The sequence below is a fragment of the Anopheles cruzii genome, chromosome 3 (assembly GCF_943734635.1).
Source record: "Anopheles cruzii chromosome 3, idAnoCruzAS_RS32_06, whole genome shotgun sequence".
NCBI lineage: Eukaryota > Metazoa > Arthropoda > Insecta > Diptera > Culicidae > Anopheles > Anopheles cruzii.
The window spans coordinates 59527322-59554568 of record NC_069145.1 but is presented as its reverse complement, the minus strand read 5'-3'; the positions used below and the strand labels follow the sequence as shown (position 1 = coordinate 59554568).

Sequence of the window (27247 nt, the reverse complement as noted above, 5' to 3'; positions counted from 1 at the left end):
GGGTCGGCCATCTGCCCGGCCCCGTATGAGAGAAATCTAATTTTTGTGCAGTGTCAGGAGCTTGCAAATGACCTTTGCTACAGGTACCACCGATCGAATGAGCAGGTCTTGCGCAAAATTACAATTTAGGTCGGAGGGAAAAGGAATCGACTTGGGATCCATTTCGAACACGACACACAACATCTGTGCGGTAGTCAGTTGATTTCTACTTACAGCGAACGAAGGGTCTTAGGCTATTTGAGATGCATGTAGTTTAAACATTCTTTTAAAACAGGAATTATTTCTTATTGTTTAAATGATAATTTGATCATTTAAAGGGCAATGTTTATTCCTTAAAAGTAGTCAAAAAACTTTTTGCTCTGTAAAAGAACTTGTGGTCTGTGAGTCGTTTAATTGAATAATTAAATGTTCGAGATTTTTTTTATATAAAAAAACAATAAAAAGAAGCCGATGCAGATGGTCTCTACCAAACATATTTTTCCTGAAGATAATGAAACCATCATCAATGATCGAAAAAACGGAAACACCGAGCTAGAGAACCATTGAAACATTGTTAGCAGCAGTAAAAGTACTTATTGCTTAAATAAATTTAGATAATTTTGGAATACAGTAACTGTGAAAAGTATTCAAAAAAAGTCTATTATCAATGGCTAATAATAGAACGGCATGGATTCGAAATTATAGTTGTTTACAAAAAGATGTGTGCCTATTTGCCAATGTTGGTATAGTTGAAAAAGTTGAAAAAACATCGTGAAAAATAAATGCAATTTAAAAGATTCACTAAAATAAACTTCTTGCGGCGCATGAAATGATTTTGATACGAAACGAGACTTGGTAGATAGTTTAATTAAACTAACCCCTAAAATTGATCCCTGGTTTAAAACATTAATGCTTGTGACTCACCACTCTGCTGTAATACTGACCACAGGTTAACCAGGTCGGCAACAGTTCAGCAAGCAAAGAAAGCGTGTGCGACAAACGTGAAGCCATCGACGCGAAGTCGAGTCATCGATTGAGAAGGGGTCGGTTCAGCAAACGAGCGCATTCGCTGTATCCATTTCTCAGTGTCCATGTCAATTTAGGAATTCGTGGAATTCCTGACACTGGCCGAAAACCTTCCGACGACCCGTCTCGTCTGACCGATGGGCGGGCGCGATGGGAATGGAACCGGCGATGGGGTTGGCGTGGAGGGCGGGACTCACGAAAAAGTGAAGCGATTCGAGCTGCATATTGTGTGACCTCGTCCATCGCGTCTCCCATCGTCGCGGTCGCTGTCGCGGTCGCCGTCGTGCGCTGATCAAGCCATCCGGCCGGAGGAAGGCGATGACCTGCGGCATCTCCGAAGACGCGGCCAAGACGCTGCACCGTGGACGACATCGATGAGAGAATGAATGCCCTTTCTGACATTCTGGCGGGCGCGCGCAGTGCCCATAATGTTCCGAGATGTGTTTTAAGGAGACGTTTCGCGATGGTCGTGCCGGAATAAATAATGTCCATCTTTTGAAGCGCGACGTGCCCGGGCTGACGAACTCAATTGGCCGGGACGGTCGTAAAATTTGGCACATGGGAACGCGAAACCGGACGCCCGCTTGGTGGGCGCGGCAGGCGGTGCGGGGGCGCCGGTCGGCCACGACTGACCCTTGCGCCGCACCGGCGAAGCATTTATGAAACATAAAATCAGCGCCTAAAGCACCGATCGGTTCGTCGCACATTCCGGAACGCCGGCGCATAAAGCGCCAGGCTCAAGAACGACGATCGGCGAGCGACCGCGACGCTGATCGTGATTTCGTTAAAACATTGTTCGTATGCAAGCACGTTTTATGTTTCGCCGGGACGCGCTCGTCTGACCTCTGCGGAGGGTCGTCATGTTTGCCTGCGTTCGTTCGTTGTGCCAGGTCTGCCGGGTTGCGCTGCAAATCGCGCGAAGTCCACCGTTGCGCGTTGCACCGACGACAGCGAAGATACAATTCTTCGATCGAACCTTGCTTACACGGAATCAATAAGCAAAAGAAACACCGTTCCGGAAACCGATACAGCCTCCGACAGCGATCGAAGCGGATCGAACATCCGGTCAGCAGGGGCCGAACGGACTCCGGGTCCGGAGCATGTCCAGTTCTCGGAGCCAGTGGTCCGAACAAAAGCTCTAAAAGAAGTCTCTCTGGTGACTGGTTGAAAATTTGCCCATGAATGGGCGGCCTTTAACTTATGGAAAATGGTTTATAAAATTAGTCAATTGGAATTTTATTGCCCATTGTTCACCGGTGCCGGCGACGCATCACCATTTCGCTCCGGGTGCTGGCGCTGGGGCTCGAAATTTATGATCCTGTCGTCCGATGTTTGTCTTCAATGGCGAGGCTGAGAGGCTGAGATATTATGCTTTGCGCTCTTGGAGCCATCTCTCCGATGGAATGCACCGAAGATGCTTTATGGCGATGGATCCGCAAATAGATTTCATTGGTTTTAACCTTTCAACTACGTGATGGATTTCTACTGGGACTGCACAGAGCAATGGGTTTAAAACCGAACCGAATGTAATTTGTGATGCTTTGAGTGTGAAGTTACTTGAATTAGATATTTTTAATGGTTTCTGCTGCCGCAGCTATTGTGGCGTAATAACATGGTAAGTTACTCTTTGTTGCACTTTTATTGCTCATAGCATATTTCAATAGCTCATAGCTGTCAGACATTACTCTTTTGATGTAACTTTTAATTAAAATTATTACGGTTTGAAGAATAGTAACTTGTGGTGGGCTGCCATGGCTGACTTGCTTATGCGCGAATAGAGCTTTTGGTGTTCCGCGCCAAGAGGTAAATGATCGATTACTGGAGAAAGCGAAGCAGTTACAAGTTCGCTGTGTTTCGCCCAGTTCATGTGCCTCGTCAAGTCACATTTGATCGGAACGCTGTCTACTGTGGCGTAGTGATCTTCACCTCAATCGGCAGGTGAATGTTACTTGTTATGTTTGAAACAGTATAAACATTTCAATGCAAACAACAATTCTTCAATATCAAAGTATGATATAAGTGATAGTACTGTGACCAAAAACTTACGGGGATTCGCTTATAACTCAAAAACTCTTTGTTTATTTCTTAATATTGTGCCTCGTTTTGAACGTTTTTCCGACCCTCTTTGAACATTTTCTATCATTTTTAAATTTCTTGTTATTCTTGTTTTATTTAGAGCTTGTTCACCGAATGTCTTTGGTAACAATTTTAACCTCTTTAGTGGCAGAAATTTTACTATGCACCCAAAATTTAATGGAACTGCTTTGTTGAACAGTTTCTGGCATTATGAAAAACGAAGAATTTACTTTTAACTGTTAACAAACGGATCCATATCACAAACACTAATGAGGACTTTCACGTATAATTTGACACAAATTTTGGTGACAGTGATGCTAAGTTAGAGATAAAAACCTTTGTCCCTATCGGAATCCAAAACACATTCTAAATCAAAATTCTCCTTACTTTATGGCCACAGTTTTATAATATTTGTTGAGCGCGTTATTGTTTCACGTTGTTTCACTTTAACAAAGAGTACATCCAATTACTAAAACAGTGCCTAACGAGTCATTTTCGCAACATTCCAGAACCTTTCAAAACACTAAACGAAGCTATCGTTAGCCAATTTCCTACATGAATGGAATTTGCAGAAAGGAACTAGTTGCGGCAAACAAAATGTATTCGGGAGGAAAACATATTCAAAATTTACCTACTGAATCGTACGAGGGAAATGCTGTCCAATCAACGCCCCACAGCACTGCTTCAATCTGCCCGTTCCCGATGTGTGTATCTGAAGTCGAGCGAATCGATATATCAAAACCTCCGAATTCAATAACACCGAACCGCTGTTACGTAGAGGGAAAATCGGCATATGCAGCCCAGTATATTTATCATACTTCATGGCCCTTTCCACCGCTACCATGGTAAATCCTTCGAGAGCCCGCACCGGGAGTCCCAGGACCAAAGCCCCGTTTTAAAAGCTATCAAACAATGGTCCCCTCTCTCCGCAGGGATGCTCCGACCGACCGGGGGGCGAGCGAACCACACACATAGAATCATGAAACTAATACTCCCTAATTCAAGTTTGATTGCATTCCATTACCGTACGGCTAATGGTTTCTTAAAAAATGTATTCGGGGTTTTTTCCGCGATCCTCATGCTGTGTCTGTCTGTCGGCTTAGCATGACGGATGGCAGAAGACGCGGTTGTCGCGACGGCTCGACTTTTCTTACCGCACCGTCGCTCTAGCGCCAACCACGAACTTTTCTTCTTCTCCGACCCTCCCGTACTCGAGGTTTCGCATACGTAAACAAATAAATTTAAATTCATGTCAAAATAATTGTTCCCAAGCGGTTTGCGGAGGCCCGAACGAAGACGAAGAAAATCCTGCAGAATTGAATTGGCTTCGCCCGGTATCGGGCAAGGCTTTTCCGATGATGGCATTTGCCGTTTGCTGTGCCGTGTTTGTGTTCCTTTTTTCCCTTCTCAAACACTGGCCATAGAATACTTACTGCCGAGCATGGAGAGCACTAGCATATTTGATGCGAGGAAAACACAAACAGCAGCAAGCATCCGTCACGCGGAGCGAAAGCGCAAAACTTTTAGACTCAATTTAGAGCGTAATGGTCACCGGAATGAATTACAAAAAAACGAAAGCTGACCGTCAACTGTCAATTTACGGGTCCGGGTTTTGGTTTTTATTTTGCTTTCGGGTGGAATAGAATAAAATAAGAATTTTAGCATGGCATGTCGCGCATCCCGATCGCATCCTAATTAAGGTGGCTCAGGCGAGGCCGACGCAGACGGCAGGGCCGACGGTAGACGGAAGAGTCGGTCGGTCAGTCGCAAACAAATGGAATTCTCGTGTTCAGTTATCCGCCGATCGCAAACCGTTTTCCAAATAACTTATTCACTAGTAAATTTTATAATCCCCAGTCAAGTGTCCAAGTGGCGCGTTCGCTCCGTTGGTCTACGTTGGTCCCCGTTGGTTGTAGCGTTGCTAGCGCGTTGCCGTCCCGAAAGCACCGGACTTTGCGCACACACACAGCATGGAGCATAAACGAACGTGGAGTGTGAATGGGTAATCAATTATTTGAAATTAAAACGGGAAAATAAACGATCCCGTAATAGGATTAAGCCGACTGCAAAACGTTCGTTTTGGACCGTTTCTGCGTAAAAGGCATATGCAGCCAATCTGGGGGTTTCTGTCCATAGTGCAGTTCATCATCACTGCAGTTTATTGGGAATCGTAGAATAAAAACATTAACCGAACTTTTTACATAAAAGAAGGAAGTAAACTTTGCAGTAGCATTTTGGAGCATTCCTTATGGCAAATCCTAGCTGTAAAACTATGATAAATCCAACAACCAAAAACCCATCTATTCCGCGAAAAGCGCCAAAAAGCGTTCCGGATATGTACGCCGTAAACCATAGAGGCATTTCGCTGCGAAAATGCATTTTTAAATTAAATGACTATCTATTGTTTACCATTCACCGTGCAAATTGCTCTTGAAGCATAAAATAAACTGCCCTAATAATTTCTACGGGTTTGTTTTAGGCCTCCACTTTTTACCAGGCGTTATGTGCCGTTGCGACACAAATTCAAGCACATGATGGAAGTAACTATCGTCGGGTACACAGCGCCGCCGGAGGGAAACAAAAAAACTACTAACGACTAAAAACGATTCATAGCTGCATCACTTGCCATAGTTTGCCAACAAGTTACCAGCAACAAGGATGCGGCGGCCAAACGAGCGAAGAACAGCACGTCCCGGGGAGGCGGACTAAACTGTGCCCGCCGAGAGCAGGTTGGTTGTGGGGCTGGCAAAGATGCTGGCAAAGTCACGTTTTATGGAGCGAAATTTCCTAGGTATGCGCTGGAGTAATATAATTTAATAACTTCAAATCTTTGCCAAACTGATAAAATCTTAAAACAGTTACGCTGGCCCGGCCCTGGGCATCTGTTACACGCTTTACGGGTCGTACGGGCTACGCTTATCAGCTTTTGTGTGGAAAAACCGTCGTCGGCGAGAAGCATCTGGGCACTTGTACAACGTACTTGTGGCCAAAGTCGGCTAAATATTGTTGCTCACATAAGTATGGGGGTCTACAGAGATTATGTTTTTGTTCGATGGACATTTTTAATGCCATTAGAAAAATTCACAAATGGTAAATTTGTTGAAAGAATATTCATAATGGTTGAGTTTTATGGGTTAACTAAAAATTTGAAGTGTTCACTGCAAATCGCTCACTTGACCTAGTGCTCCTATGAAGTCGGCGGCAAATACGCACCGCGTTGCGTTTATGGTAGCAGATTTACCTCAACACGCTTAACACAATTTCGTTGGAAAAAAGTATTTCATTTGCTCATTTACGGTCGCCAGATCACGTAACCGGATGCACGGGGACCGGCGCTGAGATTACGCGCGCGCCCGCGCCCGCGATGGAAAGGGTCATTTATTTAATTAACATAATTTGTAGGTAATTAACAGCGGCCACCTGGACGCGCCCGGAGTATGTGGCCCATCCGCACCATCGCGATTACCGAATCCGTCCGTTTCCGTTTCGGCCACGGAACCTCGAGTCCAGGACACATCGCGTGCTCCACATCCGATACCGCAAATAAAGGCCAGCGCGATAAATCCGATTTCGAAAGCATCAGGGGTCCAGCCGAAAGGGTCTCGGCGAACGGCGTTTTTGATAAGCTCCGGACCGGTGGCTGGCGGTGCGAAAAGTTTCGCACCGATCTTCTTATGTCGAGCAGAGCCTGTGGGACTTACGTGGACTTGCGGACCACGGCCAAACAATCTTTACTCCGGACTCCGGGGTATACACCGGCTTCTTCACCGTCGTCCCATCGTCACCGGCCTAGCCGGCCGGGCCGGTCGTAGAAACCACTTACGAAAGTTGGAAAACATATAAATAATTTTTAATTAAAAGCGATAAACCTGGTGCCAACGCTTGAATTGCGATGAAGATAAAAAGTTAATATTAATAAATTTAATTGAATCAACCGACCGTCTCGAGCGACCGTGGTGGCTAGTCTTTGGGAGCCTCCGGAGCCTCCGGACCAAGGAGCGTCCGAGGCCAACAGGGAACTGGCTGCCGGTGGCCTATCTCGAGAGCCGCTCGCTCCACTGTAACCCAGCGTGGGCCCGATCGGCAGAGATGAAGAACAAATTGCGTGGTGCGCCAAAGATATCGGGCACCGATTTTATTTGATATCGTAATTGGCACCAGACTCTATTCGGGACCTTTATTCGTACAATTCAATCGTCGCGTTCGCGGTATCGCTGTGTGGTAGACGCTTTGCGCTGTGGATTCTGCCTTGTTTGCTTTATTTGTTTCCACCATTAGGGAACCACAAATGTGGTAGGGTTTTGTATAGTTTTTATACTTTCGAAAGTTACATATACAAAAAAGTTACAACATATTTTAAGACAATTTTTCTCTTTAACTATCGTCTAGAGTCTAGACAGTCTAAGGAAGAATGATTGCGATTGATTCCCCACTGAACTATCGAATCACATTGTATTGTTAAATTTATCATTTGAATGGTTTATTATTCTTTCACAGTTTAACTTTTGCTGTTGCTGTAGTTTTACCTATTTGGTTTTTTAATGAGATTGTTTGACGGTTTTAGATTGATCCAGTTTGAACAACATTTTTTTTAAATATGAAGAGACATTTAATTTAATTTCTGTTTGTTGGTTATTTGCTGCTGTTGAGATACTTAGCAGGTACTTTCCTATTTCTTTTAATACAAACTATCCGTAGCTATAAGTGATACTTATCCTGGTCCCAAGCATCTAGTTCAAAAGATTTGCATCATTTTTTAATTGTTTAATTGTTTTTTGTTGTAATTTCTTGCTCTAGTGTCAACTTGAATTTAGTCATTTAAAAATAGTGGTTACAAAATAGTAGACATGCTGAAAAGTGGTGCTTCAATTGCGGAATCGAAATCGATTTTATACAACTCAACTCTTAACACCGTTAACACCGTGGTCAGCTTATAAAGGTAAACATGCCAGCTTTCTTGGTGTTAATTATTTGAATAAACTATTTAATGATTATGTAAAAAAAATATAGTTTTATTAGCTAATCACATTTAAATCTAATGATTAAAGCAAGCTTAGCTGTGACAGTAAAATTGCAAGCAAGCTTAGCTGTGACGAAATCAAAGTGCGAAAGAAACATCCAAATGTTTAACTCAATAGACGCTTGATGACGTAATACGTATTTAGAACTGCAGAAGCTGCCGAGCCATTTACACAATTTCAAAGCTCTTTTCATCGTGCAAAGTACGGCAAGGTAACCGGCGGTGTCCGAAGCACTTGCACCGGGATGATAAATTCTTCAACATTCCCTCTTGCCGTTCGGCCACCTCTCGGTTCGAAGAATTTCCAGTTCCGGTAGCCAATCAACTGCAGACGTCCAGTGTGGAAAGGCGAGTGAGCAGCAAACGAAATTATAAATGATCAGCGTAAATTTCGCCCATTACACGCTCATGTCCTGTTGTTTCTTTTGCACGGTGCGACTCACGGCGAAAACAGGTCCCTTTCTGGAACAGAGTAGAGCACGAAGAAGGAACAGCAAAAAAAAACACCGGCAAACGACGGATATGTTCATGATACCGGATCTGGAGAGGACGTCTAAAGAGTGCCGCTTGGTACAATGCACAATCACCCCTCAAGGAAGCCGTCGAGGAGCGCCGGGCGCCGGTCAATGGGCGATGTATGGCCGGTGGCCGGTGAAAAAGTTCCGGTCTCGTGCAGTCCCGGAGCATTTTTGGCGAAACCGCATCGGCGCCTCCATGCGATCCCCCGATGATGGAGCCGAGCCGAGCGCTTCAGCGCTGGACGGACCTGCTTCATTTACCTTGGAAGCAATAAATAAATAATTTTTCATTAATATTATTGCACCGGACAGCAGCACGTTATATGGGCTGCTCCCGGGTAGTCCGGGTACGCCACGCTCCGACGGATCCCGACGGCCGTCGGTCAGCTACGTCGATTGAAGCGACCGGAACCGGCGACGGCGGTTGTAATTCAATTTAGATCTTTTCCCTCGGCCACGGACCGGAACTCGTGCGGGGCCGAGCGACGAAATGGCGCGGCCAACCGACGGACGACGGTAGTAAATTTCTGCCTCCTTCCAGGGCCGATGGTGTCGATGATCATCGAGTGGGCGCACTTTAATGGTGCGTTATGGGAATTTGCGGCGGTGGGCTTCGGTGGATCGCGGTGCTCTTTTTGCAGCAAGACTTCTATGTTTCTTCGCGCTTCTCCAAGATCTTGATGGCTGCCACAAGTTGACGGGGACTACTTCGCTTCGCTTTACTATCAAACAATGCTCAAACTATTCGCTTTTTTATTGTCCAGAGGTTCGAATCTGCTGTGAAACAAAAGTTCCATTCTTGGAATAGGTGGATCCATCTTAGAACATTTTAGAGTCTAGTAAAACAATTCCACTTATTCGTTCCACAGTTGAGTTTTTTTAAGGGTTGTTAGTGCAAACAACTACGCAGTTGTACGGATTCGCTAGTTAATTTAAGATGTTTTCCTTAGATATTGGCAACATAGTTTCGTTCTGTTTCACGCAAACTTGCTACACAGCGATTTATAGAATGAAATCGGTTTGTTGATTGACATTTTACTTTTATGTATAGAAATCAATTCCATTTAAATACAAGTTAAAGAGGATTCGAATGTTTAAATTTCATGTCTGCGTGTGACAAGCTAAGTTATTACCGGCTTGAATGCTATTCGTTTCCGCAATAACCATGAATAATACTGAAATTTAATGCTTCTACTAACTCCAAAATAGATTTCAAACTTGCGATCCAACGATTTAAGGACGATCCTGTCCTATCAACAAATCAATCGCGCACCATTTGATTCAACATACTATTCGATAGAGCAACAATGTTAAAATTTTAAATGTCGGTTATAGCCAATCCAAGCGTGGCTGATCAAGAACACACCTTCCGGGTGATGCTCCAGCGGGTCTGAATCGAATGAAGTTGGAGCTACTCGAACACTTCTTACATGAAATTACGTTCGCATCGGATTGGCGAAGGTAAAGGACTCCCAAACCTGATCAATCCATTTATGCATCACCAAAATCGCACTTCAGGCGGCAGCTCGCGAACGAATAAATGCAGCCACGACGCCGTGCCTGTGACGCGGAGGACGATTTGTGACTTCATACTCCAATGGTACCGCGCCGGTTGTGCTGTTTCGCTTTCCGGCCCTCGAACGTGGCGAGGACAGCAAAAATATGACGATCAAACGAGCGGGCGATGTTTGTGATCGGAATCCTGTCGGGGGGGCTTCGGCGAGCGCAACGGTGCGTATCGCGTGGAACCTGTTTGGCCAGCCGACACCGTCCCCTTGCCCCGTCTGTCGGTCCTATTTGTCTTCCCCGCCCCCTGGGTGGTCTCGGTAGGAGTCAGCAGGAGCTCCAGCATATTGGCTCCGTTCAGCAACTTCGTTGCCGTGGAGAAAAGGATGCAGACGAATTTTATTTATTCTTTCCATATTCCACTGCCGCGCCCTTACCCACCCACAACCCTCCCACCAGCACCCGAACAGCTGGCGGAGCGGCGGCGGAAGCCGACGGTGTGGTGGAATATTGATTAAAAATCAATGCTCGTTGGCAAAGATGAGACTTCCGTTAGTGGCAACCGACTTCTAGTGTACCGCCGGAAGTCGGTGGCTTCGACGGTCGGTGGACGGAAACGGGGTCGGGTCGCTGGCGGGGAACTGTTTACGTTCTATCCTATCCGACATCCAACACCGATCGAGACACACGGGATCGGGCCACGTCGCCGGCCCGTCTTGCTCTTTCGCCTTTGATATGGATGAAATAATAATAGGGTAAAAAAACGTGCACAGACACACACACACACACACGGAGCCTCATGCTGCGTCAGGTACTTCCGGGGAGCCCGGCACTTGGCATGCCAGCCGCCGAGCGGAGCAGCAGGAATTGACTGTTTGTCATGGAAATCGGATATAAGTGCCATATTATGTTGATGTTTAAATTATGCACTTTGACGTTTTGCTGTTGGCTTCCTTCGCTGGCGCTTTGCGCTCCACCGCTCAGCCGGAACGGACGGACGGACGGAACGTCAATCGGGGTACGGGGCATTTAGCTAAAACTTCATCGAAATCAATGTTTCCCATTGCGAGTCGGAATTGCTGGAGCGAGATGTTTGCGATTTGCGAGGACGGGTGGAGACCAGCCCCACCCAGCACCAGCCATATCCTGGCGCACGAGGGAGTTGTGTGTCAACAAGTTTGAGGAAGTTGTTCATAACTGCTGAACCTTGGCTTGGCCAATGGTAGGGCGCCGTCCGAAAGGTGCTTGTCCTCTGGCCTGAAATGCAGTCCGGGGCCACGTCGGGCGTCGTGTATCGAACAGCCACTGCTGATCGTTTCCGGTTCGCGTCCTCGCGTATTTCTAGGAGACTTTGTTGTCGTAAAGTCTGGTCCCTCAAAGTGCCTCTATGGCTACGATGCATATCGTTGTGGAGTGTTTCGGCTTAAAATGGAGAGTGTCGTCGTCGTGTTTATGCTGAGCGTATACTATACTTACTATGAATGGCTCATGTGTGGTGAATAGGGATATTTTCGATAATGTTTACCGAATGCGTAATACATTTGTTTCATCACAGGATAAAGAAGATTACGAGACGGTAATCAAAAGAATCGAATATTCCGAATAAAATTCAGAATAGTTTTGTATCAATGACAGTTTTAATATCTCGATTGCTTTTAATACGAGATTTACAGATTTACTAAAGAGCTCCAAAAAAGTTGCAATAAATCGTAAATAAGTTGCAGAATCAATCACAATTAATCAGTTGTCGTGTACTGATCCCTGCCGTGCCTTTTAAACGAAAATTTAAAAAAAATCTAAAATCTTTAATGAAAGTATCTCGGCAAAAGGACTTTAGATGCAAGGCAAAAGTTGGTCGGCAACGCATTTTTGTTTGATTGATGCATAAACAGGAGTTTAATTTGCCCATCGATAAAATTAGGTATTAGAATGTCCTGTGTCCTGTTCTTTGATAAATTCTTGTTCGGTTAGCTTTCTCCTTATCACCATTTGTTTACCTTTTTATATCCTTTCTAGCCTTAACGTGCCCTAGGCGTAGACTTCTCCTATCGTGAAAGTCAAATAACGTGAGCGAATGTAGTAAAATGAGAATATCTGATAGTAAACGTTATCTGAGGAATGTTATTTTTTCTCCAAAATATCTTTCTCAAACGATTCGAAGCATCGCTTTGCATATTTCTTACGCTGAGCATTTAGCTTTCATTCGGTGATGCTTAACCGTTTGCAATTTTCCCCATTTTTGAATGCTTATTCATGTGTTTTTGTCAGCAAAACAACATTTCTAAACTGACCCCAGTTTGGGTTTACCACTCGGAAGGTGATATTTTCGCTCCGCTGGGCCGCACACAAACATCCGAACTATTTAAGAGCCGCCTATTTTATTTTGGACCAGCGATGCCTGCGTGATTTGGCTCGTGATCTCCCGAGCCGAATTCTTTTACACTCGTCCGTACAGTGTTGCGCCGTGGCCCTGAGCTCCCTGACAGCTTCGGGGGCCACTTCAGCCGGAAGCCGGAAGCGCGTTGAAACGCGAACTTTTCCGTCACGTGAACCACAATCGTTTTATATCGTCAAGAATGAAGAAGTTGAATTATGTTTTTTCGCCCATTCCGGGGCTTTCTTCGCCGAGCTTAAGGGTCCGGGTCCGTGTGAAAAGGGTTCGACGCGGCAGGTACGAGCTAGAAAAGCGAGGCATTCGCTTCGTTGTGCTGCCGTGAAGCATGAATAGCTTGGTTCTGCGCGACGGAGACGCCATCAGCTGGAAAATACTCGCCGACCAGATTGCTGTGGCCGCGGCCCACACGAGAGGCTTTGAAGAAGACGTTAACTTAAGTTTTCCTTTTTTTCCTTACCTCAATAGTGGATGCTGGAAAAAACTGGCATCCCGGAAGGGCACGGGAATGGCGGCCAAGACTATTGAGAGGAAAGAAATAAGGACACCAACCGACAGATGTGGCCCCGGTCGCACCAAAGCCATAATGTTTGTTTACTGTGGCGGTGTTCCTTCCGAGGAAAGCCGATGGTGGTCGTTGGAGAAAAAAAAAACCGTGACAGAATCGGTGCCATGCCAGAAGATAAAAAAATATTAACATTTTAATCAGGACGCTACCGTTCCTGTGCAGGTTTTGTTGTCGTGCTGTTTTAGAGTACGTTCAATTGTATGGTATATTTAATGGTCGTGTTCATTTGAAATGGTTTTTAGTTTTTCGCTTTCTTCAACCTTACAATACGTGTGAACGAATTTAGGAATGGCTTTTTCGGATATTTTAATTCTTTTTAGAGGTTTTAAATTGATTATCTTAAGATTGTTATAAGTTGATGTTACTTCGGCGTTGTTTTACTATTCTTAACCATTATTTTTACGCAGATTGAAAAGACGTACTGCTTTTTAAAGTTTTATGGGACTTCAAGTAACACAGTTCTTCGTATGCTTCTTCCTTACGCCGCACGCCGCTGGGTGATGTGTTCATCGGCAATGAAAACTTTCACCCGCCCGTTTATGGCTGTTGATAGTTGATTTCTTTATTGCAACATTTCGCAAACTAGCATTAACTCGAATGAAATTGGTTTTCTTGAACTTCCCAAATCCACGCAAACGATTTTAAATATCAACCTCCGCCATTCAAACTGGGTTAATGGTAGGCTCGTTAAGAGAATAACTTTGTATCATAAACCCCACCGCCGCCCACCGGTGGCACCCTCCGGAACCGAGCCCGCGGAAGGGTTATGTGCTTGGAGCGGCTTTTCCGGCGTAGAACTTTTCCACTGTCCCGTCCAAATCCAATAGAGCAAACTTTTTCGAGCTTATCGTTTTTATCTCGATTTTCCCATTGAGCAGCTGTTTGGGCGAGAAAATGGGCCGCGTTTTTTTTCATTCCACTCTTCGAATGCTCTTACAGCACAACCGAGATTTGGCTAACGCAATCGGACCGGACACACGGCTCGGTTTTTCGAAGAAAAAGGTGCAAAAGGTCCCTCTAGTGGTGGTCCCCTTTGGAGACCAATCAACCGGCACCGCAGAAACTGTCGTCGGTTATCTGTTGGTGGTGCCGTGACGTAGGATGTGGTGCCCTGATTTGTGACCCCATTCTCGGGACCAATCTCAGATTTTCCACCTTGCTGCCTGCCAGAGAGAGCGAGTGTGTGTGCGTTTGATGGGACTTAACTAACAGATTGACCTCCGTGGAGATTGAACGGGGTCCTTTCTTAATTAAATAAAGAAGTTCCTTTCGGCGATGATGGCAGGTAATTCCGTCGAACTGAAGAACTTCGAAGCCCAGCATTGTGCGCCAAGGTGCGGAATTTCTACAGCTCACACAAAAGAATCGTATTACTGGACAATGCCATCAGCAGAAAAAAGTTATGGTCTTATTTGCTAACGCCATAATTGTTTCCGTTTTATGGGTCAGTAAGTCGAAGGTTGATAAAAGTCATTTCACGGATCAATTGTTAATAGATTCCGGTTTCGTGTTTGGTCCAAGCGAAACAAGTTTTTTTTATTTGATGACAGAACAAAGGCACTTTTTAAATATCAACTTACAATTAGAAGCCTCAATTACATTAATAACTTTGAAAGCAAACTTAAAAGCTTCCTCCGTGATGCTTCTGTCGAAAGTGATATGTTTCACAATGAACAAAATAACAAATGCGTGAACAGAATATTCCGAAAATAAAAAGGTGGCGTTGGTTTCGGAAGTGGTAGAAAACTTTTCGATGAATTTGATGCAAAATGAGAATATCATACATTTTACAGCAACTTCAGCAATGGAGTTCGGTTTGTTTTTGTATCCGAAATTGTTTAACTTTCGTACATTCGTCCTGTTTGCTTTGCCATGTAAAAAAGTTGCAAAACTTTTGTTTTAGTGTTGCGGTATTTTATTCTTTTCGGGCAATTTAAACAATTTGATGCATGGCAGCTCATGGACGGAACCCTTAACAGGGTTTTGAGAAAAGGTGCAAAAGAATGGGCTGCCTGAAACAGGCTCTCAGCCCACAAACCTTATTTTCCGTTTGTTCGTCCTTTTTCCTAAGCAAATATTGCTTTCCTTAGCCGACCGTGAACCCGTTGGAGACGCAAGAGTTACAAGTTCAAATTAAGGGGCCATCGAAAAAGGGACTTATTATTATTTAAAGAAATGATTCCCCAACATCATCAACAGCTGTATTTGTTTCAGAAAGCTGCTTTAATTATCGGGAAGTGATACGATGCGAATGGTTGGGAATCTAGCTGATAGATGGTCGTGATTGGTGTTCGAAATTGGTGCTTAAGAATTTATTATCTATTAGTTACCTATTGAAATTAAAATGTTTCACTCATCTTATGTAGAAAAAGGCATTTAAAACGGTACAAAATAGTTCAAATTTGGGCTTCATCAACTATCATCTTTTTTTTTCACGAATCACGCATTTGACATCCTTCTCATGAACCCAAATGTTTTAGTTTTGTTTAAGACAATTATAATCCTTTTATTAAATTTTTTTTCAATTTCTTTCGTGTGACAGTTGTAACGGTTGACGAAAATCTTGTAACTTTTACTAGTAAAGCGGTTTTCAATAATACATATGTACCATATTTTCAAAAGACCCAAACCCTTTTGTTGATAAAATGCAGTTGTGAGTCGACTAAAAAACTGATGTTCCATCTAACGTACATTTTATTGACCATTATTGCTAGTTTTAGACCATCCCCGAAACATTCGATTACGATAGCTTTTACTTCGGAAAACTAATGGAATCATAGAATTGAGCCTATTTTTTCAAACAATCCCTTATTTCCGGTAAGCGGCAAATATTCGTCAATTGGGAATTGAATTGTACGATTCGTTTAAACATAGGAACGAAAAGGGACAAAAAGGCTAAGCAAATCTATAAAAACATATCAATTTTGGCTTCTGTTTCTGAGGTTTAGCAGGAACAGCATATCCGGCTTACGCACCATGCCTGGCCTTCCCGTTGGATACTATTGCAAACCAATGTTTTCTGCCACAAGCATAGACTGGGAATGAAATAAATGAACACCGACTACCAATTTCATAAATCCAACGTCAATTCATGATGTTTAACGATCCAACGCAACTTCTATTTAATCTAATATTTGTTCGAATCTATTGCAATGAATAACTTTTTTGGTTTTCACTCAGTCGTTCCGTTATGTACGCTAACTCTAACTTTAACAATGTTCGGTTCAAGCGGTTTTTTTTAAATTAGATGCAGTAAAATATCTACCTTCAAGTATTATTATTTGTCTGTATAGTCCCCACAATAACATTTGAAGAGAATTGATTGTTGATTTATGCTCTAAGTAGAAAAGTTATTGTAAGACAATAAAAATCTGAAAGACAACTTAAAAAATCAATCAATATAACCTACAGTCCTTTGTAAAGGATGCAATATAGCCTGAAATGTGAAAAAATCAATATAAAACAGTTGATTACGTTTCCTTACTGGTAACACGTAACCGTAATTCGCGCGAGTCCTGGCAGCACCAAGGCAGCACCATAATAATTGAGCATGATTACTATCGGTGGCCAGTACCGTGCAGTACTTAAAAGGACGAACCTTCCTTCGAAGAGGGCATGGTGTCAAGTGTGAAGATAGGAAAATGAAAACACAGCAAACAATGGAGAGCCGCACCGGCCAAACCTCGCCACACGGAAAGGCAAAACGAATCCTTTCCTGCTGCCAGCAGAGCCCGAGAGCTATCGTACCCAGATCTGGGCTTCGCAAAACAAAACCCCCTCGGTACGGAAAGTACCGAGAGTCCTTTTGTCGCGCCCAACAAGCAGCAGAAGAAGAAGAACTGCACGTTCGACATCCTCTGCCAGGACGGCACGGTAGGCAGACCTCCCGGGAAATCTTTCCCGGCTGCCACAGCCATCCTGCGCAATCGATGGCCACCACAGGAGGTGGGACCTTCAAAATCGGAACCTCGGGACGGAGTCCCCTTTGTTTGTGCTGGTGAGAAAAAGGATACTAATTGAAAATAAAAATAAAGCAAATAATGCGTCATGGCCGTCGTTTTTCGGTCGGACCGGTTATCTGATGAGTTTGAAACGAGACGGAGCGACGGGGCAGCCGGCCGGCAAGGACCTTCTGCCAACTTTCTGCTCCCCATTGTTGTGCCGTGGGGTGTTGGTTTTTTGCTTTGCTCCCGCACGCTGTGGCGTGCTTCAATCGTAAACGCTCGAAAGGACCTGTTCCAGGGCCTGCAATCTACTTCTTTTTATTTACTTCTTGAACTCCCGGAGCCGCACCGGAGCATCCCCGAAAGCCGGGGGCGATGGGAGGCTGCCCGGAGGCTGCCTGATTGTGGCAACACAACAGCAGATCATCTTGCTAATGAGCGTCGGTTGTTCTCCGGTGGAGCTTCGGTCGGTGTTTTCTTCCCACCCGGGTTGCGTCTCTTTGATTCCGGTTCCCCGGAAATGGAGGCAAAATGTTGTCCGCTGTAATTGAGTAATGCTCCCCGGTGACGCTGCAGCATCAGGGTGGGAATGTTTGGTGGCCGCTGCCGAGATGCCGGACGTGGCGATATCACTTTTCAATTAAACTTACTTGAATTGTCTGTCCTCTGTGCGGGGGTTTCGGTTGATGGAAAACTCAAAACTCACAGCGCAAACCCGCTTTGTGTAAGATCTTCTATTGACCATTAAGTTTGCTGTTGCGGTTACCAGTTTGAGATGAACTTTTTTGACGTAGACTCATTCGGGCATCGTGCTTTTTTGATGTGGAGCGATATGCTGGGTCTGAGATTGGAATAGGCTTTTCATGATTTGATCATTAATTTAAAAGTAAATTAAATTCATTAAGCAAATCTTTCTTATCCGTAAATGAAATATAGTTCTTATAGTATGAATTCATGTCATTGGATTGAGTACTTCAACTTATCTTTGTTTAAATAGCCAAATCTTAAAAATTGAATTCAAACGACTGATGACGTTTATGATATTATAAAAAATTATAAAAAATTAACGAGACGATTCATTCTACGGTTTGAAAGCTATGAAAGGACTCGAGAAAGACTAGAGACATTGTGAAAGTTACAAACACGTACGAGAATGGAATTCCTCTTTCGTTTCACCTAATGCAGTGCTTTTCACGTACTTTGACAGTTGACCACCTCAGTTGGGCATTGACGGCATTTTGTTTGACCTCCTGTCATCACCGTACCGGCTCTCTGTCAACGATTGTCCACTGATAGCCACTTATCTTCGATCATAGCTTGGTCAAACGGGGCAAACCTCAACGACTCAATCATCATTTTTCGTTTGTAGTCTCGGGACAGTTTATGCGGCTCCTCCTCGATTTCTCGTGCCCGACGGTGGGGTCTCAAGGATCATCTTCTCGTCTCCGTTTTCTTTGCGGTCCTCGCTTCTATCGTGCCCTGTCTCATCGCGAGCGGCGCATTGATACCGGCACTCTGTTTCGCATAATAATCATAGCTTCGGCGAAACATCCTTTTTGCATTTCTTTTCCATTTCGAGGTGTTATGGAGAAGAAAAAAACAAACAAGGTGTTTGTATTCTGTCTCCTTGAGAGTCTCTATCTCTCTCTCTCGGCCCCCCTCTAAGTCCTAGAGATGAACCACTTTGTTCTCACCTCATCATGAGATAACTTTCCATCGGTAAAGTTTCATCGGTTATCGCTATCGCTTACTTGCCCAGAAGCCAGGACGCCAGATTACGATCCCCGGTTGCGGTGGATACGACACCCGACGCCCCCCGGCCATCCTGCCCGTCAAGGATACAGTTCTACTCTTGCTCCGCCGGCCAAGTTGTGTCAAAAGTGATCTTTCAGCAACCTTTTTCCCGGATTCCCCTCCGGAACGATGGGACGGCATCCGCTGGATTCGGATCGGGGCCAGATAGCCAGAGGGCCGCGGAGGGATAGTGCGAGTCGGTCACGATGGCGCCGCAGGCGCAAGGGATTGAATTAAAGTATCTCCCATGGTGACAGGAACGGGAGCCGTCTTTATCCTGGGGCCTCCATCACCATCATCATCATCATCATTATCGTCATCGGTCACCTTCTCGTTTGCCCATCGCCCGATTGGTGGCACTTCGAATTTTCCATATCGCCCCGCCGGATGGTCCCCGCCGCCAGCGAGTGGCGGCCGGTCCGCACGCAGTAAGTAGCCCAACTTTCTCGTGTTTCGATAAATGCAAAGTTTGTCCGATACAGCCTGTGCCGCACACTGTGATCCGCACGCTCGTCTGATTGGCTTCGGGAAAAGGTCGAAAAGCTAGTGGTTCTGTAACCGGCGCCCGGTGCTGGTGGTGCTAGTGTACCTGCTAAGTTTACTGCTATCGAGAAAGTTGGCCGAAGGATCAGACCAGACCATCATCGAAAGTTCCGTGAGGTTCATTTAGTCGGCAAATAAAATGCACCGTGCACTTCGTGAGTTTGCACTTCGTCGGACGGTGACCAGGACCAAGCGTACGAACCGGCAACCAGCGGAGGAGAACTCCGAGGATCCAATATTAACTGACCAGGCAAAGTGAAAACTATCCCCACTACCCACTAAAAGCCACTATACATATTTAGTAGCAATTTGTTGTTCTGGCCCACCACCTTGCCGTAATCTTGATAAATATGGTAAAAGCCCAAGAGTGACGGCGAAGAGATAATGGCCTTTGTTTGGCAACAGTCAACATCACTTCAAAAACGAGTAAAGTTCGGAGTTCGGGCAAGATGATTTGGTGATTCCGTCAATATTAAGTGGCTCTAATTATGTTTTATTTTTAAAATTTCATGCAATGAACTAGGATGCGCGCAGAAGACTCTCTGGCGTAACCCGTGCCGAAGGTGAAAAGTTCGGTGAAAAGGTGAAAAGTTCGGTGAAGGTGAAAAGTCTCCGGTGGTTTTCCCACCCTGAAGGTGGCATGCATAGCTTCGCCCGGTCTTGCCCGATAATAATGAAAGTAAATTATTAATCAAAATATTGTCACTTGGAGCGGGACGTCTAATTTCATCGGCACACGGCGAAAATGGCAAATGGTTGACTGTGGGTCGGTCCGTGGCATTTGTTTGTATTCGTTTATTCCGGTGGCGTCCTGGGTCGGTTGCTGGCTGGGTTTGCTTGTTTTTTGGTTGCTGCAAACAGGCCACATCATCCGACCGGGACACCGACACCGGAGCTGATCGTGGAAAAGGCGAACATGACGTGGCGTACCGTAACCATGTCTCGCCTTTCCTGATGAGCGCTCTTGAGCTGAGTTGCATTTTTATTTTCGCGCAAAAGTCAAGGTGACATTTCGGCGGGCTTCCAGGTGTCGGCACGATCGCGCATCCGCACGAAGCATACGTAAAACATGTTATTTGTCTGTCTGGTTGAGATTATATTTTATAATGTTGGTGGTCAATTCCAAGAAAACGATAATATCTGGTGATCTTTAAAGAAATAAATAAGTCTTCTAAATATTGCTAAAGTATCCTATCGTCCTTAATTCGTTTACTTAAACACAAAAAAAAATCTCTTACACACTTTATTGAATCCGTGGTTAGCGTCAACCAGCGCGGTATTTACATTTACCAACAACCAGAAACAATAGAAACCGAAAAAAAACAAACTCTCTGTTCTATCAGTTCGTTACGCGCTTGTTTGATTTAATTTGCGCACATCGCGGGGCACACATTTCTGCCACCCAGCTGAGGTCACACGTTCACAGCACAGAATCTCGCCGATGACACGCACGAACCATATTCGGGCGCGAAAATGAAGCCAGCGGAAAAAAAATGTCGCGCCGCTGGCCTGCAAAACTGCAACGATCGCGCACCCGGAGCTCCCGGGGCGGTTCCGGGGTTCCCTGGTGCGGGGAGGCACACGTGTGGGGTGTAAATTTCGTGACCTTTTTTCGCAATCAGCAAAAATAAGGATAGCGAACGACCGAAAAACAAAATTCACCGAAACTGTCAAGCGACCGCGCGTGCACACATGCGCGCCACATAATGTGTGTGTCCCTTTGGTTCACGGTTCGGTCCTCATTAAAAACTGGGCCAAACCCGCGCGAGGACGATCCGCGAAGCGCCGGGGGGGGGGGCGGATCGCGTTCGCGATTCGCGCGATAATCACGACTTTTGCCACCACCGCGCGCGGGAGCAGTCGTGTGGGGTGGGGGTGTTGTGCTCCTCTTCCGATCGGCGGAATGCAAAACTCAGAATGGGTCCCGAAATCGGTCCCAACGCTGGAGCTGGTGCGCTTTTCGAAATGCCAATTTCCGAGGGCTGTGAGAACTTTGTCCTCTCCCGCCTGCGTGCGTGTGTATGTGTGATTAGTGATTCTGGTGGCGTATTGCATTTACACATTACCGATTTCAGCTTCCCTGCCCTGAAGCCATGTCGAAGAAGAGTTGGGTCGAGGCTCCAAATCAATAACGTCCATTTACAGAGTGCGCTTTGAGCGTTCGAGCCCTGCCAGCAGTGTCCGGCTAAGTCCAACAGTGTACAGTTCAATCTCAGTTAGTGGCGCTTTTCGAAAAGCCTGTCAGCTTTGGCCACGTCCAAACGTCGTGGAATGGAACTGATGGTTGAGCTGCGATAATTGAAGATTTTAACCACTCGTCGATAGCGTCCAGCGGTCAATGTGGTCGAGGCAGTGCAAGTTAAATATTGCATAAATTTCGGAATGCAACAATCTGTGTAACGTTGGCCAAACTGCACCCGGTGGCGGACTAGTGAAGCAGCTGCAGCTGCATGGCGACGAAAGCCTCTAAATGTCACCTTTCTCAAATATAACGTGATTCAATGTGGAAATATGAAGTTTAATATTACCGACAAGAAGTAAATTTGTTCCATCAAATCAATGCATCAAATAAAACAATTAATCACTTTGTGTCTATGCCTTCCGCGATCTAAGTTAGTTAAGTCTGTCAACTTCAGTATCGCTTTGTATTTAATAATTTAGTCTATTTTTCCCTAATTTTACAGCCCAAATAAAACCTATCAAAAAAGAAAATTTTCTTTGTATGTTTTAGTCGGTTAATATATTGTTATAATTCTTTCCTAGTTTAGCATTTCTTCTACTTCGCAGTTCATTAATCTTCTCAGTTGAGTAAACAATTTACTAACGTTACTACTGTAATGTTCGTCGCCTGAACATTTAATCAAAGAAGGAGGAAGTTCTTTCTAGTCAGCATCCAGGCTAGGGTGAGCCGAAAGGCTACCACCAGCTAGGACTGAAATGAACAGAGTCTTCATGTTCCAGATCTGAATTCAATTATGATTTATTTCCCATTTGTCCGCGGTTTATATGTACGGTTTATAGTATAGTGTTTTACAATTTGTTCTTAACCTATGGATTAATGAGCGAGAACGAGACGACACGTTGCCGTGTGTCACTTAAGTGAACATTTGCCGCTTCCTGCTTGATCTTTCGCAATGAATCCTCAATGCTTGGTCAGCGGTTTTCGGTGCCTTGGTGGCCCGCTTGTCGAGCAACACTTGCCCTAGTATGATACCAGCACTTGCAAACATTTAGATAGGTTATGGGTTTGGTGGTCACTGCTTGGGTTGCAAGACCCCATTCCAATCATGTGTTATGATTTCGCAGGGTCGCTAGGAATGGTGTAGATGGGCTTACTTACATATATAATTGAATATAGAAGAAGATAGTGATTTTTTTGGTCGTATCATCATTCGTGAAAAGGCCAGTCCTTCTTTACTGAATGAGGTCCAGTCGTTCAATTTAGTTTTGTCTGTATCTTTGTATAGCCCGTTCAAATTGGAATGATAGCAGTTTCTGTACCACCAGGCACTCTCAAATAATTTGGCACAATTTCCGTTTCTCAAGTCATTATCACGATCGTACGTCGAGAATTTCATATTCTTGTGTTGTGACAGAGAATCCCCTGCAGTTCCGTTGTACGCTCCAAGGGTTTTTAGATTGTAATGTTCGGCTTCACTGCCGATCTCGAATGCTGTATAGAGTGCAAATTTATAAGTCTCGTTAATGTTTCTTAGCTCAACCATCAGTTCATGAGGTCGTCCCGATGTCAGCTGATATAGTCGTTCCAGTCCGATCCAGAACTCCTTCTCAATGTCACCAAAACCATTTCGATACTCGGTCCAGTTGCGATAGAAGTTTAGCGATCCGTCGAATCGGTGCTGTATCACCAACCAGATGTCTACACCCTTCATATCCCGCTGACAGTACGCCATAAAAGGGTTGCTTTCATCGTTCGGCTGGATAATATATACTCCAGACTGTGCATTCCGAATGTCACTGCACGAACGATAGGGTGCATATGAAAGAGGATTGGTCTTCGTTGTAACACGCGTAAGTATTTGCGCAACATCATCCTCCAATCGACGCATCGAATCGAGATTGTTCTGCACGATCCTCTTAATATCGACCAGGCTCTTATCGCTGTTATTTTGGCTTTGCGCAGCTTCTTCCCGGTATTTGGCCAATTCGGCCTGTAGCTCCAGAAAACTGTGCTGTATGTGGTCTAGTCCCTCGGTCATGGGCGCCTTGCTGTCAGCTTGCTCTTCCCGCTGCTTCGCCAATTCGGTCTGTAGTTCCAGAACACTGTGCTGCATGTAGTCTAGCTTTGCCATGAGCATCTCGAAAGCATATCCAGAAAAGCCAGCAGTAGATGGTGCGTCAGAATCAGTTTCATCGAAAATCGTGTCACCCGATCTAGCACTGCTGGCGATGCACAAGAACACTGTCCATGCTAGCTGCCCCATGCTTTCGAAACACACTCACGACACTACGATACTCTGCTGACTTATCGTTTCCAAAATACACAAATGACCTCAAGCGTCCAGAATTCGCTTTATATAGGAGTAAAGACGTGAGAATCTTCCTCGTCTTCGTCATTCGTTTTCGTCTACTGAACCGCAAAAGTAAGCGTTAACATGGTGTTGGTTAAAATTGCGATAACGTAGCTGAGAGCAACTTGATTTAACATTAAATTCTATGGTTTATAAATAAATTGGTGATAAGAGAATCTTCATTACATAGCTAAATAATGATGTGACACTGTAATGTGTTTGTCAAACAGCGAACTTTGGGGTGATGCACACTTTTGCAATGGGTGGAACAAGTTTGCTGATTACTTAGACTTGGACTGTGTTCTTCTTTCAGTTTTAACAATGAGTAATGAACAAAAAGTGCGCACTCTTAACACGTTATTCAGTCACATTAAGGCTTTTCATCACTGACCATTAATATCGTATCTTGTCAAAAGCAAATCATACAAGAGCAGCAACATAAAGTCACACGTCGGACAACATGATTGCCATTTGCTTTGTACAGGTTGGTTAAATAAGCGCACACTTTTTCATTTGGTCATAAAACAAAACCGGATAATATTTTTCGATGCTTGAACTTTCGATTGAAAGGTTGATTCTGATTTTTTTAATGTAAAACAATTTTGGTCAAATGATCACCACGATTGGCTTTGTAATATCCCATTCGGTCGACCTATTATTGAGTACATTTCGATTGTATCTGGTTTTATTTCGCCAAAAGTATCTTGAATTTGTTAAAAGTTGCTGGTTTGTTTGCGTAACAGAAATATCGATAGTGGCTGTCACTGTATGGCACGTAGCGCCGTCCTATTGAAACCAAATGTCGTCCAAGCTCTCAGCTTCAATTTCGCCGAAGAAGCAATCGGCCATAATCCACACAAAACAGTCACTCGTTGTGGGTGTATTGGCTTCTCTTGCACGATATGTGGCTTTTCCGAATCACAATACTGCTTATTAAGACAGCCACCGAGGTGGAAAAGAGCTTCAATGAAATGTGTTTTTGACGAATGATTGAACGACCCCCAACTTTGGAAATAAATTTTTCATATTTTCCTATTTTCTGCACAGCTCAGTTACGAGCCTTAAAAAAGGGACTATGTTACAATAATTGGCGACGAAAAACACAACAATTATACACTCTGTCAACTTTCTATAGCCGCACCCACGTTTGCTTATTAACACAGTATTGTGCCATTGCCATTGTTTTCATTGTCATTACAATTCAATAACAATCACGACTACTAATCTTACTGTTGATTTCTAATTTTAAAGACAACTTCTAAATCTGCTTAGTGATCGATTGACAAGTTGTGGTCTATACTTTAGTAGCGATGTGGTTTCTTACAAAACGTACCGAAATGAGCTTCTTTGGTAGCATAAACTACTAAACGCTAACCAAGGTTCGACTGTACCGTCACCACTCCATGGCGCGGTGCAACAATGCGGTGCGAATCCTTTTCGCTTCAATGTCGCATCTAGTGTTAAATGCTTGAGAGTGAGTTTTTTTTCCGCTGGACCGTTTATTCCCTTTCGTCAATTTTAGCTCAGTACATCGGACGATCACCACTCTCATCAATATGCGAACACAGACACACACGCTCACGTTCTAACGTCGTCCAAAAGGACCGCCATGCGTTGCCAATCCTTGTTAGGCCCCATTTACGGGCGAGTCCTAGTCGCCCGGTTGGGGTGACGCATCGCAGAACTCCGATGCAATAGTCAACAAAACGCCCGAGCCTGACGAGCCCAGAGTGCACCGAAGTGCGTAACGGAAGATACGGTGCACGTTACGGTGTGTTTCAGCTTGTATGCTGTTTTAACATCTGTTTCAAATAACACGCTATTGACAGGCACACTTTTGGGGATGGTTTGAAAGCGTTACTCATGCTCTTGCCATTCCTTAAAGTTAATGACTAAAATTGTGGAGAGCCCAGCTTTGGATTAATGAGCTTTGTGATCGAACACTCCACAGTTTTGAACGATTAACGCCATTCACGAGCGCGGTGAGCATAAAAATAAAATCCGTCCGTGACTGTCGCGCCCGAATGGCTTCGTGTCGAGGAGGCCACAGCATGAAGGGATCTAATTTGTATTCCATTGTAATTTTAATGGTCAAACTATTTTCCCTGGCGAGTGCACCGTCCCGAATCGGGCCGTATGCTTGGGCGTGCAGGGCGAACACGCAGCATAGGCTCCGGTTCCGGAACGGTCAGCATCGATTTCGTTGTGACATTTTTTTATGTTGTGCTTTGCCGCTTGCAGTTTCGCTTCCGGACGGCGCATCGGCAAACGCGCTGTCCCGGCTGCGACACCGTGGGGGATCATGTTTAATTATTATGCAAACGTTATTTCATAAACATTAAACTCATCGGCCAACGGGTGGCCGCGTTTGAAATGACATCGGAAATGACGCGAAGCTCGTCATCGTCATCGGCGGTTGGGAGTGGCCTTCGGAACAAGACCCATCCACGCAGAGGGCCGCCGGACACGGAAGCCACCCTTTCTGGACACATCCTTGCCGTGCATTATCGATCACGGGTGTGCGAGGGTAATGAATGCATGATTGTCGCATTATTGGCCTCATGTGTCACCGAATCGGCTTAAGTAAACGGGGACAGATTTGGGGGTTTCAGGGAAAATATTGAGAAATCTCGTCTCAGTTACTGCCTCGTGCTTATTGTTTTTCTAAGCAAACATCGGCCGACCCATACGTAGGGATTTTATTTCAATAGTATTATGTGAACACTATTCATCGATCAAAAGTCAACATTTGGTCCCGCTGCAGTCGAGCTTTGACGGGTGTTGTGAAACGGTGGTCCGATCGCCGAACTGCAGATAGGCGTCATCATCATCATCGCAAGCATTAATTATCATCATAATTATCGAGCGCGTCCTCGGCCCGTTCGATGATTGTTGATGTTGACGGCGCTGCTGCTGGTAATGATGTGGTGCAGCAGCAGGACCTACCGAGTCAGCCATTGCTTCACGCACCGCACGCATCACCGTAATGCATCCGATCGGCAAGGACGACGACGTCGAAGGTGGCCCATCCCGTGTGGTTTTGGTGCATTCGGCCAACGTTTACAGAATCGCCCAGTGTGTGTGCGTCCTTCAGGAGGAATCAGCACTTCACAATGCACGCCGGTGAAGAAAAACCACCATCATCGATTTGCACAATGTGCTCACGCACACACACACACACATCTCGGACAATTTCAAAATGCATCTCCACCCTGTGTGCCGTGGCTGTTAATCGAGGCGCTGATTTCCAGAATGCGGAGCGGCCTTTCCGGGCGGATGTAACTTTTTGCCAACGAGAGCCGGTCTGCCGACCGGCGGGCGGAACAATGTCGATACAAATTAGTAGCCG

The 27247-nt window shown here is 44.9% G+C and overlaps 1 protein-coding gene across 1 annotated transcript in view; it reads right to left on the bottom strand.

Annotated features, from left to right (window-relative positions):
- LOC128270700 (angiopoietin-related protein 1-like) overlaps positions 1-23811 on the bottom strand; it is a 53046-nt gene extending 29235 nt beyond the window's left edge. Inside the window, exon 1 of the mRNA XM_053008114.1 lies at positions 22785-23811. Coding sequence (XP_052864074.1) covers positions 22785-23811 — 1027 coding nt within the window. The remainder of the gene's footprint in view (positions 1-22784) is intronic.
- Positions 23812-27247: the final 3436 nt, after the last annotated feature.